Consider the following 17,447-nt stretch of genomic DNA (forward strand, 5'->3'; position numbering starts at 1 on the left):
AGTGTTGGGGCTTCAGTTATCAATGCGCCCTTGACTTTCAGCCACTCTATCGAAATCCCCCCTCCCCTTAAAATCTCTCTCCCTTTCCCGTTTTCTTCCTTCCCCAGATATCAAACTCTTTCTCTATCCTTCCTCCTGGTTTTCGTCTTTACAAGTTACCGCTCGCCGCCTTGCCCCTCGCGTCCAAGGTCCCCGCGTGGGTGCCGGACCTCAGCCTGGCGCCGCCGTCGAGCGAGATGTCCTCTCCGTTGACGTAGCTCCCCGCGCGACTGCACAGGAAGACGACGAGGCCGGCGATGTCGTCCGGGCGGCCCAGACGGCCCATGGGGTTCTGGCTGCCGACGACGTCCTCGCCGCCCAAAAAGTCGATCTGCGGGTTCGCCAAGCGGCTGGGGAAGAAGCCTGGCGCGATGACGTTGGTGGTGATGTTCTTGGGCACCAGCTCCAGCGCGAGGTTGCGCCCCAGGTGGTGCGCCGCCGCCTTGGACACCGAGTACATTATCGCCCCGCGCTCGCCGACGTGCGGCACCACGATGCCCCCCACCGACGACGTGATCAGGATCCGCGACGGGTCGGCGCGCGTGGCTGCGCTGGAGAGTAATGGGACCATTCTGTGCGCATGGGAGGAAAACCCGATAAGTCAGTGGGGTTCGTCCCCATTCATCGTACATGTTCATTGCTCAGAACCGTCATGTAATGTCATGTAATGTGACGGAGACAATAATAAAGTGCCACGCACAACAATACCAACACAGAAGAGAAGGGGGAAAAAAAGGGGAGAAACAACATACAGCCTGCACAGATTAAACACGCCCCTGACGTTCAAGTCGAGCGTCTTGACGCTCTTCCAGTCCTCAAACGACTCGAACGGCCCGCCCCAACTCGCGGCCGCGTTGGCCACGAGAATGTCCAACCCGCGGCCGGGCCTCTCGTCGCGCTCGATCTCGGCCTGCACGTCCCGCACAAACTGCTCGATCTGGTCCGTGTGGCCGACGTTGGCCGGGATGCTGACGGCCCTGCCGCGGATGTTGGGCAGCGCGTTGAGCTGCGCGGCCGCCTGCGCGAGGTTCTCGGCGTTGCGCGCCGTGATGATCACCTTGGAGCAGCCAGCCTGGAGGAAGGCCGTCGCGCAGTACAGGCCGATGCCGCGGGAACCTTGTTTTCTTGTTAGAAGAGGCGCCGATCGAGTAAAGAGTGGATGGAGGGGTGGAATAGGAGCAGAGTCCACAAAAGACAAAGTGAGCAAGTGATGAACAGAAATCAGTCCAACGTACCGCCAGTAACGACGGCAATCTTGCCATCCAGCCTGAACAGGCTGTCAAAGTCCTTGATGGCCGCCATGCCTCTCTGCTGATCCCAGGTATTCTCGAAAGTACTGCGGATTTCCAATGCTCTGTCTAGTTGGATCTCCCGTCCTTCTCAACTCGAGGCTTCTTCGAGGACCCCTGCTGTTTGGGAGGAGATGGGCGTTTGTAGCGCGTCAAGGTCAAGGTCAAGGTCTGTCGTTCAATGACAAGGTTTCACGGGAGGCTCTTGATTCTCTCACGTCAATTGACGGTATATATCTCGCGGCTCACTCAATCTCAATCTACCGAGGACAAGCCCGAGGCACCAATGAACTACCAGAACCTCAGTACTTGTCCAATACAATCATCACGACACGATCGGCGCTGACTCGCAGCTAATATGGGGAAGTTGACGAGGCTGAGCCATGGCCCGAGACCAACCTCGGCCAACAGGCTGGCCAATCATACCCACTGCTTCAATGGCGCAAGGCTGTATGCCTCATTATATTGCTGTCATCCTAATGCCTAATGTACATGCTATACAAGTTGTTGGCAGGTGCTTCATATCATACCATCAATCTGTACTCTGCTTTCAAACCCACTACGTCCACTCGTGCCCTGGGTGAAAGTAGAATGCCTTTGTTCCCGCGAATTTCCTGTCGATCACTCCTCGCACAATTCAGAACAAGTGATCCAAGCTTCCCCGCTGCGTCAGGTCCTTGCTAAATTTGCGAGGTATAGCTGAGAATACTGGCCCGTCGACCGAAGCTCGAATACGGTCGTGCCTATCTGTGCTTGATTTGCGCCGAGGTTTGCTGATACTAGGTCGATATCTCGATCCCTCGGGGTTCGTCTTGGACCTTGATCTGGTGACAGCAGATCCGTTGGATGTCACTGGCGGCCTGGGAAATGCCGGGCCCTCGCCCTTTTTCCTGACTCCAGGGCTGAGATTTCCAAACTCACTTTGTTTTGGACCAGCTGCTGGATCCGCCACAACGTTGGTATAGCTGAGCTGATCCTTCGATGCGCGGACGTCGACGTCTCGTCTCATGTCCCTATTCGCTTTCTTTGGCATCCCCTGAATCCGTTGTTGTCGACTCTGGAGCTCTTTCTGACGATTGATCATGCCTCGTTCCTGCTCACTCAGCATGACTTTTCGAGGTGGCGAATCAGGAGGTATCTCAAACTCAGACTCTGAAAATCCTAGCCCAGACGTCGAGACTTGAAGTCGGGGCAAGCGGGGACCCCCTGGTTTGGCTGGCGAGCAATTCTCGGCCGTGATCTGACAGTGGTAACAGCTCGCATGTCTGTGGAGATGGTGGTGTGATGACGATGCCACGCTTGGGCGTCCAGGAGCGACATTCTCGTCTGTGGTTGTACCAGAAAGACCTCCTCTGCAATGCTTGTGGATATGCGCTAGTCGCCGAGGAGACCTGTCAATGTCATCTGCTAGGCTTTCCAAGTCATTCTGGGCCAGTGATCTTTCTTGTCTCGCATATTCGGCCGACTGTCGGATTGGAGCTGCAAAAGCTTGGCCCTGGTGGTGTGCTGCATGGCTAGGACCAGGAGGCGGTGCCGGGACTGTTTTAGACCTCTTGGCTTCGATCGAAGCGGCGACCTGCGCGAGGGAATTGGGTAAAATGTCCAATGAGTTGATCGGTATGATTGTTACAGGGAGCTGGACGGCCACTGTCTTGAACATTTTCACCGTCACAACGACGTTGACGAAATATCGAACTTCGAAATACCTCCCAGTGCTGATTGTAACGTGTCCCCGCGGTGCTTCCAGCTCGATGGTGCGAACGTCTGAAGAATGAGAGGGTACTCCTTTCCAAGTGTTTGACTTCTTCAGTGTGGTGCCACTCACCACCTCGGCGTCTGTCCGCTTCGGAAGACGGAGGTAATTTGCGCTCTTCTCTGCGGTTCCTGCTGGAGCATGCGTATACCATAGTGTTGTCTTCTCCAATTGAACCTCGATTTTCTTGACCGATTTTGCCGTGTTGTTCGCCACGTGGACGTCAATAAAGATCAAGGCGCCATTGACCCATGTTTGGCGGTGAAGGCCAGCGGTCAGCTTCACTGTTTGGACATCAGGCTCTCTTGCCAGGTACAGTATATCCGCGGCCAACAGAGGACTGGCTAGACTGGCCAGCGCTTTCTCTGGGTCATGAACGGTGAGCATCTGAACATTCTATGTCTGTCTGATCACAGTTCTCTTGTCTCCAGCCTTGACCACAATCGAAGGACACAGTAGGTACCGAATAGAAGCTTGCCTGGACGAGTACGGAGGGGGCCCGAGCTTCAAGGGCAGGTTGACGCAGAAGGGAACGACCGACGTAGCAGACTTCATCTCCCAACACAGATCTGCACCAGGTTCTGGGGTCTGCGACGTGACCAGGGAAGGTGGAGGTGGATTTTCATGATCGAATAGCTCTGTTGCAAGCGACAAAAATATCCAGCGCCGGCCGTCGTTGATTTCTTCGACGCCAATGACATCAACGCAGGCTTTGGAGAGGTAGATTGGCTTCATCTTTGGCTTTCTTGCCTGCCCGCCATCCACTTGAATGGTGAGTTGTCCTTCTACTGTGCCACCTCCCACAAAGAGTGGCGAGGGAAGGCTGATTGAAAGCTCTACTCGGGGGTGACGACTGCTACCATGGTCCAGAATTTCATGGGGAGGCGAGGTACGAATGAAGGTGCGTGCAAGGGCAGGTCGGAGGACCTCAGATGACTGGGCTGCGCGACCGATTGATCGGCGAACCGGAGACCCAGCTCGACCTTTGTCGTCGACCAGTGTGTCCAGGCCATCCAATTCTGAGATTCTCCATGTCGGCAATTCGCGCATCGATGCCTGCACAGGTGCACCTAGACCCCGCGACAGAATGCTCGCCGACGACGTGCGCTCGGGGACGGGTCTATGGGGCAGGCTGACTGCGCTTGTCGCACGGGTTCCCAGGCCTGGGGTATAATTTTTGTTGTGGGAACGAAATGCGGTTGGTGTAAGATACTCGGATGATGTAGTATGTGAGAGCGCGTCGGCTTGAGCTGTGGGGGTTGTGGGTCTGTCTATGCAACCGTCATTCCATTCCTGTACTGGATAGCCATGTTTTGCCGTTTTCGAGGAGCTGGACACTTCTCGTATTTCTGAGAGCTGATGGACTCGATGCCGGGCTAGGGCAGAGATGGGCCGAGTGAATGCCTCCATTGAAGCGAGTGGGAATCGGGCTAGCTTTCCATCATCCGTGGACATTCGCTTGGGCAGATGAAATCGCTTCGAGGCATCTGAGTCCTTGTGAGCGAAGCCTATTCAAGACGGCTAGGCGAAATGATTTGTGTCAACCCACCTTTCGCTGTCCGATGCTCCATTGTGTTTCGATCGATCCTGTCATTTGCTAGTCATACGACTAAAGAGGTTTCCTAGTATCCTTCAAGTAGCAGGCCCGGGGTCAAAAACAAACAAATGAGTGTGGAACTACAAGATTCTCTTTCGGCTTTCGAGGGTTGAAAAGTTGCGAGATTTGACGGGAGGGGGCATTGTGAAAGGAGACGCGCCCACCCCTTGCACCTTCTTGAGTGTATGGTACGCGACAGCAACCAGGTGTGCGCCTGCCTGTGCGCGCTGGCATACGAGCATCAGGAAGCCATTGCCCATTCGGGTTGCTCATTGTGGTCTCCAAGCAATGTCCTTTCAACAAGTGCTCGCTGGCACGGCTGGATATGCATCGGGATTCTCTCATACCCTTTCACGCACAAGCACACATGGCTACGCCCAAAACCCCGCATATTCAACACCATCTCTTGCCACTTTAGACTAACTCGGTATCTCCTCTGGAGGGAAGTTGTCAAATAGCTCGGAAGCTCGGGTTGACGACGCATCGGCCATGTGATTTGCCGATGGTTAACCATGGTCTACGATCCGTCCCCCCAGGTCATGTGCACAGGTGGCGGTGAATGACGCCTGAGGCTTGGGCGAGTGCAATCGCAGATCTGTTAACCCCTGAGGGTGTGCAGAAGTGTCAACTCGAGATTCGAGAAAGGGTCCAGAAATGATGCTGGCAGTGCTGGTTGAGGTTCGAGCTGAGGCCATCTTGGCTGCTATGAGCTTTACGGAGGCCATCTTCCCTGGTGCCTGGTCTGGATGCAGCTTAGGTCCACGGAGAAAGACGACACTGGAAAAGCGGGGGAAGCAAGCTAGGGACACCTTGGGCAGGTTCTCAGGGACCCCGGAAGCTGGAAGGTTGGGCTGCCAGGCTTGCCTGGCCCTCCAGTTGGTTGAATTAGGCTCATCTGACGCAGCCCGGCGCTCGCCTGACGTTGGATCAGCCTTGTTTCACTTTCCCTGTTAGATGACTAGCGACTCCCGCTAGACTTCTTTAGGGCACAGTTTGCGCAAGTCTCTCCTATCATTGGTTCCCGCGCATGGAATCCACGGCGTGAAAATTTTTTCCCACGTGGTGCGTGGCAGGCTTCGCTCCAATCCCACTCCTTGCTTCACCTCTCCGTTTCCATTCTCCTCCGCGGCTTTGACAACCAAGAAAAAACTTTTCTGTTCTCGTGGGAGACCCTCTCTGGAGGAGAAAACATGGCATCCCTACCAAGCACGAGTAATTCCCCTGCCTCGCCTACTCTTGAGGTCAACCTATAGCGCTGGAATATTTTCCGTGCTATCCACCTGCCCAGACTGACCGCCTCATTAGAGAAGGGGATGGCGCAACGATCGTCTGGCAAGTCTGGTTCTCCTCACCTTCTAGTTCCAACAAACTTACCTGTTTGAGCATTCTCTCTGCCATCTCGGATGTGGTCCACCCCAGCTTTTTTGCTTTGGTGCCAGCCCGAAGCTCACACATTTCATGGCTTGATCTAGTTGAGTCGGGGTTCACAAGGGCGCGACCCACGGGAAAACAAGACCGGAACTGCCACTCTGGGACTGTTTTTTGCATCGATTTTCATAAGCCCTGCTTTTGCCTCCCACACCATCCCGCCCTGCTCCTCCCTTCCGTGAAAAATCTGTTAGCTCATTTCATTACCTCACTTCCGTTCCATCTCCGGGCTGTTCATTGCACCTTCGTCTCTTATCTCTGTTTCTTGTTGTCAACTATCTGTCTGTTTTACGTGTTAGATATCAGCTCACCTTACGCCGCGGGCGTGTATTGTTGTTTACCCCGGTCGCGTATCTCGACAATCAGTCCCCTTATCGGCGCTTATGCCAGGAACATTGCATTAGACTCGGTTGATTGCGTGGAGAAGGAATGGGCTCTGTCGCAGACACCGACGTCACGCTACCCGACGCTGTGGTGCCAAAACGGGAGTCGAGTGGTGACCGATATTCTTCCTGTTCAGCCTCGACCCCGGAGCCGACAGACGAGGCAGGAGGCGACGAAGTTCATTCGTCTAAGGAGCCTGCTCCTGCGCCAAAGCGCAAGGGAGGTCGCAAACCTGTAAGTGCGTGACCAGAATGGAGACTGGACCGCTGGACTCACCTGATCGCACAGATTTATGCGACCTCAGAGGAACGCAAACAACGTAATCGGCAAGCCCAAGCGGCTTTCCGCGAACGACGGACTGAGTATATCAAACAACTGGAGACCACTATTCAGCACCATGAGGAAACGCTCCAGAATCTGCAACAGAGCCATCGTGCAGCCGCCGATGAGTGTCTAATGTTGCGGTACAAGAATTCGTTACTGGAACGGATTCTGCTTGAGAAAGGTACACGCTGCTCTACCCTTTGCGCCTGGAAGTCCAATCTTTTGACTCATTCCTGCCAGGCATCGATGTCCAGGCCGAGCTGGCGCTCAAAGGGAGTCCAACCCTTCGACCACATCGCGCCCCTCCCATGACAGGGCAAGCGTCGCCGATGCAAAAGGCCATGCTCAGCAGGCACCAAACGAGACCGCGAACAACAATGGCACCTCCAATCCAGACTGTAAATCCTCCTCCCCTTGTTGGGGGCAAACGAAATTTCGCAGGCTCACCCACAGCACAGCCCACCCCTCCCTCACAACACTCCTCACCCTCGACAGCAAGATCACCTGGTTTTGCATTACCAGGTGGGATGACCTCACCCGCGATGGAGATGGCCACTCAGCAACCTCAACAGCAGCTGCAGGGCCGAACCTTACCGCCGCCGCATCGCAGCTCGTTTCTTGCGCAGCCTAGGCATCAAGGACATGTCATGTCTGGGCCAAGTACAACACAAGCTTATCCTCCACGCAGTCAACACGAGAGCTACTATCCAGCCTCGTTTCAGAAACACTACACTCAACTCGGCAAGCTGACCCGTTCCTTTACCCCCCTCTTCTGCATGTGGAGCTTTGTTCGTCCTAGACTGATTCCGTGAGTACAGAGCAGGAGTACGATGCGCAAGCTAGTATCATGGACGATATAGATGCCGACGACGTCGATACCGATAGCTTCATCCCCAACTTTCGCCTACCACCTACGACCACGACAGCAGGCATGTCCATGGGCATGCAAGCCTCGCCTCCGACGACCACTAGCGCGGCTAGTGACGGCGGCGGCGGCATGATTGATCCATACGACCCAATGCTGGACGCTGACCCCTTCGGACTGACTGCCAGCATGCATTTTCCTAATCCTTACCCCTATCCACCTACACACTCAAGAAGGTGAAAATGTGGGATGTTCTACCACGAAATGCATTTCCACATTGTTATCCGAGCATGAGACTTTATGAGCACTCTCAAAATGGGCATTAGCGACGGTGTATTTGCCTTGACCCCAGCTGGAGGGGTATGAGGCTGAAGTGACAGGAGTTTTGCGTGTATGCCCAAGTTTCTGTTTCTGAGCCACACGCAAATTGATGATTACGGCAAGTCTGCTGTTTATTTGTAGATACCTCTTGCACCAACGTTAAAAATAAATTCATAATGCTTGCTCTACTGGCTTGTTGCTCAATTCCTTACCCCACGGGCAGCCAGCAGCCAGTTTGCTCCGTTGCCAACCAAGAATCATGCCCTAGCCCTAAGAAATGCCAAGATCTGTCCAAATGTGGTTAGCGTGCTAACTGGTCTGTTGCGAAATCTGCGCATGATGATTTCGCTCTGCGTCCGAGGTTCAGGATTGAATTTCACCACTGCTCAATCAGACTCAACTCCATCTCGACTTGACAAGGTCCTTCTACGTGGTAGTCGAGGACGTTGTCTTGGTCGGGCGTCTCACCCTCCTTCATCTCAAGTTGGGGTTTCATTAACAGGAAGCCTTCACGGAAGGCGCTCGAGAGGAAACGTCATGGCGGACGTCAAGAGCAAGGTGAGCATCAGCTGAAAATGAGCTTCCCGCTTACCCATCACAATCGTCGTTCAATCGCTGACTTTAATCTCTCTAGAACCTCTACGAGCTGTTGGGTATGGGTCTCTGCCTGCGCCATTGGATTTCACGCGATTGATTTTGATGATTTAGGGAATACCTCGGACCAGGATTCTGACCGCGAACCTGAGCCACCTACAAAGGCCATTGACAAGCCAGTCGCTCGTCATGGTAAACGCGAAGCGCCCAAAGAGGCTCCAGCTGCTACAACCGAACGTGCAAACGTAGCTACCCGCGGTCGAGGTGGCCACCGTGGAGGTGGTTTCAACGATAATGAAGCAGGTATACACAACTCATCAATTGAAAAGGAAATATAACAAAACGCTGACTCTCCATCAAGCTTTCCGCAACAGAGCTACGGGCAGGGGCTACAACCGTGATCAACCCACCGAGGGCGGTGGTGAGGATGGCTATGGCAACCGTCCTGGCCGCGATCGAGGCTCAGGTGTGCAACGCTATGGTCGTGGTCCACGTGGCCCTCGTCGGGGTGGTGATCGCCACAGCCGCACTGGCATAGCGTAAGTGCGCTGAAGCACGTATCTCTTTTCCCCAAGCTGACCAAAGACCAGCAACCACCCAAAACAAGAGGGACATGGATGGGGTGAAAACACCGGCGACGGCGAGTGGGCCGACGAAAAGGCCGGAGAAGCCTTGGCAAAAGAAGAAGAAAAACAAGCCGGATGGGATGCTGGTGCCCAGAACCCAGCGTGGAACGAAAACGCAGAACAAACCACCATTCCTGAGGGTGGCGAGGCTGTTCCAGACCCCAATGCGGCAGAGGAGGCCGAAGAGGCCCAGGATCACCACAAGTCATATGCTGACTACTTGGCTGAGCAAGCTGCTAAGAAGTTGGAGGGCCTCGGTCTCAAGGAGGCCCGTAAACCCAACGAAGGCCAGAAGGAGAACAAGAAATGGACTGGCGCGAAAGAACTCACCAGAGTCGAGGACGAGGACTACTTCAAGGGCGAGGAGAAAGGCAAGCGTGAACGCGAACGTGCGCAAAAGAAAGAGTTCCTCGACATTGACTACAGCTTCAAGGAGCAGCCACGTGAATCCCGTGGTCGCGGCGGGCGTGGAGCCGGGCGAGGACGAGGAGGAGACCGTGGAGAGTTCCGCGGCGGGCGTGGACGAGGACGCGGCGGCGACCGTGGCGGCGACCGTGGCGAGTTCCGTGGACGCGCCCGCGGCGGCCGCGGCGATGCTCCTACCGTGGCTGTCGACGACGAATCTGCTTTCCCAAGCTTGGGAGGGAAATAAGTCGATCGTCGCCGTCGTCCAACCCTCGAACCATCCAGCGTGCAAGCCCACCACCCCACCATTCTCTTCGACATGAAAACCTCACCCACCGACTTTTGTACTATGCGAAGGCCAACACTCGTTGACTCGATCGCGTCAAACTACTGTACTGGCGACTTCGGAGGCAGAGAGCAAAGCATTTGCAACGAGAAAGATCGGGTTTTGTTTTGACCAAATGGCAATGAATCCACACCAAAAAGCGCATTTGAGCAGCAGACGGATCAATGGAGAAGGAGGGATTTTGTTCTACCATCTCGAGCAGTTCCATCTGGCTAGCTTGGAATTCGTGTAAGATAGGAATTATCCTTCCTCGTTCCTCCAAATGCTGTTGCATTCAGAATGGGATTTCACTTGATCCTTTATCCTCTTCGTGTCTTGTTTCGTAGTACGAGTACTTTCTGTGTAACCACCATCTACCTCTTGAGATTGTAGGGAGTGTTTTATGTTTCCCGACGGGTTAGGCTGACCGCACAACTGCCGGAAAACAGGAAGGGAAGCAAGTCGTTTGAATAATGCCTCTGCTTGACCTTTGGTGGTCGTATCAGCTGTGTATTGTTTTACCTTGGGTGAGGCTGGCGAGGTACGTGTCCCATGTATCTCTCGGGTCTCCATTCTCATCACCATCAGCAACGGCGATCCGACGATCAAAATAATCCCGCTTCTGGTCACCTCGGGACCTTGTCGGCAGTTGACAGTTTCGGCATCAGAATGATTGATATGAGGCAGGCAGTTCTGTCAGCGTTGGGTCCAAAGGTAGAATTGCGCAGCTGGAATGGCACAAGGACGGAGACGCAGTCGGCAGTTGCACCTCCACCTCATCTGCCGAACCTCAACTGCGCCGACCAGCAAGATTCATCATTCCCACCCCTTCGACTATCCACGCTGCTTACCACCACTCTGAGATGCCACTGATGCTAGCTACCAACAAGCCCTCGACAAGTCCATTTCCCTCTTTCCACCCGCTGAATCTCAGAGTCGGGCATGTGCGCCACACCCCACATTGATTGCCGCCTTGAGCCGAACTGTCCAGCTGGACCCCAGACTTGCCTTTCTTGCTTGCCACAGCCTCCCCTTGACTGGCTTTTGATGTCCCCGAGGGCATCCTTTAAAGCATATGCCGTGGCTCTCATGGCTGCTTCTGGACACGACTGGTCAACGAACCCTGACCAGACCATGACCACTGGCGAGCTGTCGATTCGCTGGCCTTGCGTTCGGGAGATGCTACACTTGGTGTAGGGCCCGCTCGATGGCCCCCTCGTGCAAAACAGAACTGCCGAAGCTCAATTAGCCACTTGACTTTTTCCAGAATCAGCACTCTCTAAGATCGGATGGATCTTGGAGCTCAGTGTGACGGAATCATGTCTCGGTTTCGGGGATACCGCTTGAACGTTCATGGTGTTGAAAGAACTTACATGTCCTCGCTAAAATCGTCTCGACCTGTCCTGCTTTCCTCTGATCAAGGTAGAGAACTATTGTCGTGAAGCTTTCAGACCCATTGAGCCGCATCTTTACTCTTTGCTCAGCGATATTGCGTGAACATGATTGAATCCATCCTACCAGCCATTGTCAATAACTGGCCCATAGCCCTGGCCGTCGTTGTGGTGGGTTATCTACTGAGCAACTACTTCAACCATGGCCTCAACAAATATCCCGGACCGGTATTGGCGAGGTTTACGGATTGGTGGAGGTTCTTCGATGTCCTTGGGCGACGACCAGATATTACACACCTCAAATTGCACCGCCAGCATGGAGATGTCGTGAGGCTTGGACCCAATGCTCTCTCATTCTCGAACCCAAAGGCTTTGAAGACCATTTATGGCTTGAACAAGGGCTTCGTCAAGGTATTGCCAATTCTGCAATCCGCTTACAGCAGCCCACTAACCGCTTCCTCCAGTCTGGATTCTACCCGGTGCAAATGGGCGTCAGCAAGGGCAAACGCCTGCCTTCGCTTTTCTCCACGACTGATGAGTCGTATCATGCAAATCTTCGAAGATCTGTGAACAATGCATTCGCAATGAGCCAACTGGTCCAGTATGAGCCGGGCGTTACCCAATGTATCGAGGTCTTTTTAGACCAGACGGAGAAAATCTTTGCCAGGCCAGACAAGGTGTGCGATTTTGCACTGTGGCTTCAATATTTTGCTTTCGACGTAAGTTGCAGTGATCGATTCGGAATATCTGCTTCTGACTGTGAGCCAGGTTATTGGGTACATCACATACAGCAAGCGACATGGTTTCATAGAGAGAAATGAGGATGTCGACGGTATGATTGCATACCTCGGGCGGCTCTTCTCTTACGTGGCACCTGTGAGTGTCTCACTGCCCAATTGCGGCGCGTCCAAGCTAACGAATCCTTAGATTGGGCAAATGCCCTGGCTAGACCTACTATTTCTGAAGAATCCTTTGGTCCTCTTGCTTGACCGGCTTGGATTCAAGCTCTTTGCATTTCCGGTCGCCACATTTGCTGTTCAACGAATGCAGGAGAGGCTCGCGGAGATGGAGGCGCAGGGCATTGAAAAGGGAACGGAGAAGCCAGATCTTCTGTCCATGTTCCTGAAGGCGCAAAAAGACCGGCCGGAATTCATGACCGACCAGAGGGTTCTGACCATGGCTGTGTCGATGGCGTTTGCTGGGTCCGAGACCACAGCCATCACTCTAGCGGCTGCGTTCTACTATCTGGTCCGCAACCCTCGGTGCTATGAAAAACTGATGCAAGAATTGAACGAAGCTGTTGAAGAAGGGCGGATCGAGGACAGACCTAGCGGAACGATCACGTGGGCCGAGTCCCAACAACTCCCTTACCTTGACGCATGCATCAAGGAAACATTCAGAATGCACCCGGCTGCAGGACTACCTCTTGAAAGAATCACGCCGCCGCAGGGGATTGAAATTGACGGCCATTTTGTTCCTGGGGGTACGATCGTTGGTTGCAATGCGTGGGTCATCCACAAACGCGAGGATGTCTTTGGCTCCCAGGTCGACAGCTTCATTCCCGAGAGGTGGCTCGATGTCGGAAAGGAGCAGCTGAAGGAAATGAATGGCAATCTGTTCCAGTTCGGGGCTGGCTCCCGAACATGTATTGGAAAGAACATCAGCTTGCTGGAGTTGTATAAGTTGGTGCCAGCTTTCCTGCGTCGATTCGAGGTGAGTTTGACAGAGTTTTGGCATTTCACAAAGCGACAGATCACAAGGCTGACATGGTCTCCGATTCAGATACGTCTTGATGACCCGAACCGAGAGTGGAAACTTCACAACGGTGAGTCTGGTCAAGATCTATCTTGTGGATCGTTGATGCTGACTTCAGAATAGCTTGGTTCGTCAAAGAGAACGACTTCTACTGCCGCTTCAAGCCCCGAAAGATGCGATAGAAATACACTTACGGCTCTCCACCGTCGCGTGTGCCAAAGATTGAGCGTCTTTTCCAAGATTTTGTCAGAGAATAACTATTCGAAGCCAGCAGCTTACGATCGAACGAAGTCAACATGATTCAAGTTTCGTTTTGTGCCGTCGAGAATGATCAGTCAAGAGGATTTTGCAATTTTGGGTTGGAGTTTTGTATATAGCGCCTGATCCCAAATTCTCCCAAAAAACGTTTTCACACTTATTGCCTTGGCAAGTCGATCTATTCCGCAGTGTCTCCACCGGCTGACCAAGACGAACGTCCTTGAACACTGCGAATTCGTCAGATAATCTGCGATGCTGGCAAGAATTGTCGATGTAGTGGTCAACCACGTGACGTCTGGATTTCTCGCCCGATAGAATCTGTGTAAGAAGACACATCGAACCTTTCCTTGGGCGTCGCCACAAAAGTTTGCGTCTTATGTGATTCGATTTCCTTGCCGCTTGTAACGCCTGTCCTCGGCTGTGTACCGAGTACTTGCTACCTCGGTGTACACATACATGTCAAAAGTGGGTCTCGTGTTGTGTCTTCAACTTTGCACATCATACCTATAGATAGATAGGTAGAACCAATACAAAAAAGTAAAAAGCGTCCGTGGGCCATGTGCCTCTTCTAGAGGATTCTATGCGCAGGACAGAGTACATACGGAGATACAAGTCCTTGTACTATCCATGCGGTTACTTGTACAGGTACGAGGTGCTTGAGGGGATGTATGTATGTATGTATGTATGTATGTACGAGTCATGGGATTCAATACTAGTAGCGGTCTGAATGTCTACTCACCTACCTTTCCACGGAAACCCCTCGTATCCTAAGGCCTTACGCCGGTTAGCGGCGGCCGCAGAATGCGAGGGAGTTTCCATCCACTACTATCATCTCAGAAGGACAAGACTAAGAACAAGGACAAGTGCTGGTAAGTATACCTCCAAGAAGGTACCTACTCGTCTGAGTAAGTAGGTCATGTAGTGAGTACGGGATCTTAGCTAGATAGAGCTAGACTAGCTACTCGTAACTATGTACACTTGAAGGAGGATCCGTCTTATGATTCGATATTATGCCAGCAAATCCTCCACTCGCTCCGCCAGGAGGCTTTTCTTCCTCTTTGCTTGTCGGCCGAGTCATCGGTGTGCGCATCTCCTCGCTGTCCACCCTGTCCACTTGTCCTCCATCATTTGCCCACCTCTTTGTGAGGTTGCCCTTGCATTAGTAAATGCATAACCTTCCCATGTTCGGTGCAGTGACTACTTGGATTGGATCAGCAACCGCATTGAACAAGGGTGGTGAAGTTGGGTGGATCAACTCTCTCCTCCCCACCATAACCTCCCCTCCAAACAGACTCTCAAACTCCTTCTGCACCACCGCCTTTTGTTGAGGCGGATTCCTTTTCGACCAGATTCTCTGATGTGCGTGCACAATCCCGCGTCTTCCCAGGAACGTGTCATCGACGTACTCGTACCCTACCTTTCCATCACGCAGCAAAGTAGGGAGGGGCTCCGCTCCCCGCCCAATGGGGGAGCCCTTTTGCCGGTCATGGATAGATAAGGTCGACGGCCGGACCGAGACGTTAGGCTGCTCTTGATTGTTAATGTGCTATGTAGTGTTATTCCTCATGATCCGGAGCCGGCGCCTGTTGCGTGATCTCGCGATCTGCCTCTGGTTAGTTGGGCCGGTCCAAAAGGTAAGGCTCCGAAAGGATAAAAGGGTCCTAGGATCACCATCCACCTGGAAAGTCTTGTTTTCTTCTTTCAACACCCTCACGACTTCTGCATTGACTGTCTTCGCTGCCATCTTCACTCTTCGACATATTCCACAACCCATCCAAGGAAAAGACATCACCAACCATGGGCAACCTCGACAACTTCTTCGAGCTCGTCAAGGGCCGTCGCTCCATCTACTCTCTCTCCAAAGAGTCCACCATCCCGGACTCCAAGATCGAGGAGATTGTCAAGTTCGCCGTCACATGGGCTCCCTCGACATACAACGTGCAGTCGGCCCGTGCGGTAGTGCTCTTCAAGGATAACCACGACAAGGTCTGGGAAATTGTCAAGAAGCACATGGATCAGGTACCCCTGGACGAAGGGATGCGCGGGTATATGAACAGCCGCATCGCTGGGTGGAAGGACAGCTATGGAACGATCTTGTGGTATGAGGACCAAACGGCTTTGGACGCTCTGGCAGAGAAGAACCCCATGGTTAAGCCCAAGCTTACTGAATGTAAGAGCACTCACGATCATTCAAGGGGGGTGGCGGGGTATGGAACCGTGTGCTGACAATATGCTTTTCACAGGGTCTGATCATTCCACCGGTATCCATCAATTCATCGGTAAGCCAAACCTGCATCATAGCACCCGCCGTCTGCATTTGCTCCAGCCACATAATGGTACTAATCTCGCTCCTTGCAGTCTGGACTGCCCTCGAGGCTGAGGGTCTGGGTGCCAACCTCCAACACTTCAACTTTCACCCCGGCGTCATCGCGGACCTTGAATCAACCTTTGATATTCCCAAGGAATGGATACTCAAGGCTCAGCTGGTGTTCGGCAAACCCACTGGTGGACCGCAGGAAAAGACGTTCGAGCCGATTGAGAAGAGAGTCATTGTGAAGTCATAGAGGGCCAGTAGCGTGGAGATGGGCGTCGAGAGAGCTCATATGTCCACTGTGACTTTGATACATGTCTCCAGCTCACTTGCGGGTCGCTAGCTCGTTCCCACTGTTTGCATAGAAATAGAGGGATTCTTACTAGTCGCGTCAACAGAGAAAGGAGGCGCGTCGATATAGACGTGTTTGGCAGAATTGCGAATATGGCTTCGAGTTCAGCGAGACCAGGGGGAACATTGAACACAAGATCATACCACCAACAAGACGTGTTGTATGATATAATGAGCATCATCATGAGCACGAGTAAAGTCGGCGTGATTTTCAATGGCAGCCCCCTGGATGGCGCAGGATGCCCAGCTTTAATTCCCCCGTCGATGCCAAGATCCCAAAGCAGCCTAGTGCGTCTTTTCTTAGCCAACGGTCTCATCTCCATCGTCCCTCGTCCACTCACCCCATTCATTATTGTCCAACATGCGCAATCTTCAACTTCACCTTCCACGTTTTCCTTATCTCAATCATCGCTCTCTTCCCCTTCCCTTCGGTATCGCTCGTTAATCCTCATCAACCTACTCGCTACTTTCCGCCAGTCTGCAGGCAGAGACTCGTTCCTTGCCCTCCAGTGTCTCCGAACGGATTCCGTACAAAGGGAAAAGGGGGGACGAATTGTTACTAATAGCGAATTGTCTTGCCTGACCGGAGCACTCGGAGGTATTCTGACGAGTGGGTCACCTAGAGAGACCCCTATTCACTCCCACTCCCGACCGTACTCGAACAAGACGCGAACAGGGGGTTTTTGAGTGTGTTGGTACTTCGACATTGGCGTTTTTACCACGAATCGATTATTTTGTATAACCTGGGCATTGCATTCATCATCTTCCATCTCCTCGTGCAACACAGCATCTTAGCCTTCGGCTCAGGATTGCCAAGATGCAGGGACCTTTGTGGTCGTTGCCGACCATGCTGGTCATATTATTGTTCAGCACTCTCACCATTGCTTTTCGACCCCTTCAATTCGTCAAGCACACCGGCCAATCCGGTCGCGCGGACCAGGCATTCAGTATGGTGAACTACTTCAACGAAACCACGCAACAATCCGACCTCTATGTTCGCATGTGGATGTTCCGGTACGGATCCTCCAACAAGGGCTGGGCATCTCTAGGATTGGCTCCGCGGATGAAAGGCGCTCTGATGTTCATCATCTACGGCGATCCGAACTCCGAGGATAAAGGCATGACTTTGACCGTCAGAACTGTGGACGGCCATCACCCTCCCCGGCCTACAGACGAGATGAAGGATTTCTACAGCGGTGTGGTCCCCGAGGTTGAAATTGTGACGGCCCATTTCGAGGACTACACTGGCGAATGGTACTCGGAACAAATGCAAGCGAAACCCTCGCATTTGGGCATCGCGGATTTCATCGTCCGTGGCTACGACCGATGGACCGCCGCCGAACTTGGAGTTCACAATGACACGACGAAACAAGCCATGATCTGGAGTTCCAACTTTAAACAAGACTTTGAAGGCGGACTTTTCCGTCGTAC

At 53.1% G+C, this 17,447-nt stretch overlaps 6 protein-coding genes across 6 annotated transcripts; 4 read left to right on the forward strand and 2 right to left on the reverse strand.

Annotated features, from left to right (window-relative positions):
• Positions 1 to 148: 148 nt before the first annotated feature.
• Positions 149 to 1,341, reverse strand: AYO21_11382 (hypothetical protein; the record flags this gene model as incomplete). The annotated part of the gene is made up of 3 exons (XM_022661277.1): positions 149 to 611; positions 792 to 1,155; positions 1,275 to 1,341. The coding sequence occupies 3 exons, from the start codon at positions 1,339 to 1,341 to the stop codon at positions 149 to 151; spliced, it is 894 nt and encodes a 297-aa protein (XP_022506425.1).
• A 624-nt stretch (positions 1,342 to 1,965) lies between these two features.
• AYO21_11383 (hypothetical protein) lies at positions 1,966 to 4,652 on the reverse strand (the record flags this gene model as incomplete). Its single annotated transcript, XM_022661278.1, has 3 exons — positions 1,966 to 3,468; positions 3,520 to 4,568; positions 4,631 to 4,652. 3 exons carry the CDS (start codon positions 4,650 to 4,652, stop codon positions 1,966 to 1,968), a joined length of 2,574 nt encoding a protein of 857 aa, XP_022506426.1.
• Positions 4,653 to 6,535: 1,883 nt separating this feature from the next.
• AYO21_11384 (hypothetical protein) lies at positions 6,536 to 7,919 on the forward strand (the record flags this gene model as incomplete). Its single annotated transcript, XM_022661279.1, has 4 exons — positions 6,536 to 6,724; positions 6,779 to 6,995; positions 7,055 to 7,567; positions 7,633 to 7,919. 4 exons carry the CDS (start codon positions 6,536 to 6,538, stop codon positions 7,917 to 7,919), a joined length of 1,206 nt encoding a protein of 401 aa, XP_022506427.1.
• Positions 7,920 to 8,537: 618 nt separating this feature from the next.
• AYO21_11385 (hypothetical protein) lies at positions 8,538 to 9,872 on the forward strand (the record flags this gene model as incomplete). Its single annotated transcript, XM_022661280.1, has 5 exons — positions 8,538 to 8,558; positions 8,635 to 8,653; positions 8,709 to 8,897; positions 8,956 to 9,133; positions 9,185 to 9,872. 5 exons carry the CDS (start codon positions 8,538 to 8,540, stop codon positions 9,870 to 9,872), a joined length of 1,095 nt encoding a protein of 364 aa, XP_022506428.1.
• Positions 9,873 to 11,449: 1,577 nt separating this feature from the next.
• AYO21_11386 (hypothetical protein) lies at positions 11,450 to 13,278 on the forward strand (the record flags this gene model as incomplete). The annotated part of the gene is made up of 6 exons (XM_022661281.1): positions 11,450 to 11,752; positions 11,806 to 12,060; positions 12,110 to 12,217; positions 12,269 to 13,054; positions 13,124 to 13,166; positions 13,220 to 13,278. 6 exons carry the CDS (start codon positions 11,450 to 11,452, stop codon positions 13,276 to 13,278), a joined length of 1,554 nt encoding a protein of 517 aa, XP_022506429.1.
• A 1,873-nt stretch (positions 13,279 to 15,151) lies between these two features.
• Positions 15,152 to 15,918, forward strand: AYO21_11387 (hypothetical protein; the record flags this gene model as incomplete). Its single annotated transcript, XM_022661282.1, has 3 exons — positions 15,152 to 15,524; positions 15,598 to 15,633; positions 15,713 to 15,918. The coding sequence occupies 3 exons, from the start codon at positions 15,152 to 15,154 to the stop codon at positions 15,916 to 15,918; spliced, it is 615 nt and encodes a 204-aa protein (XP_022506430.1).
• Positions 15,919 to 17,447: the final 1,529 nt, after the last annotated feature.

Source organism: Fonsecaea monophora, assembly GCF_001642475.1.
Source record: "Fonsecaea monophora strain CBS 269.37 chromosome Unknown Scaff156, whole genome shotgun sequence".
Classification (NCBI taxonomy): Eukaryota; Fungi; Ascomycota; class Eurotiomycetes; order Chaetothyriales; family Herpotrichiellaceae; genus Fonsecaea; species Fonsecaea monophora.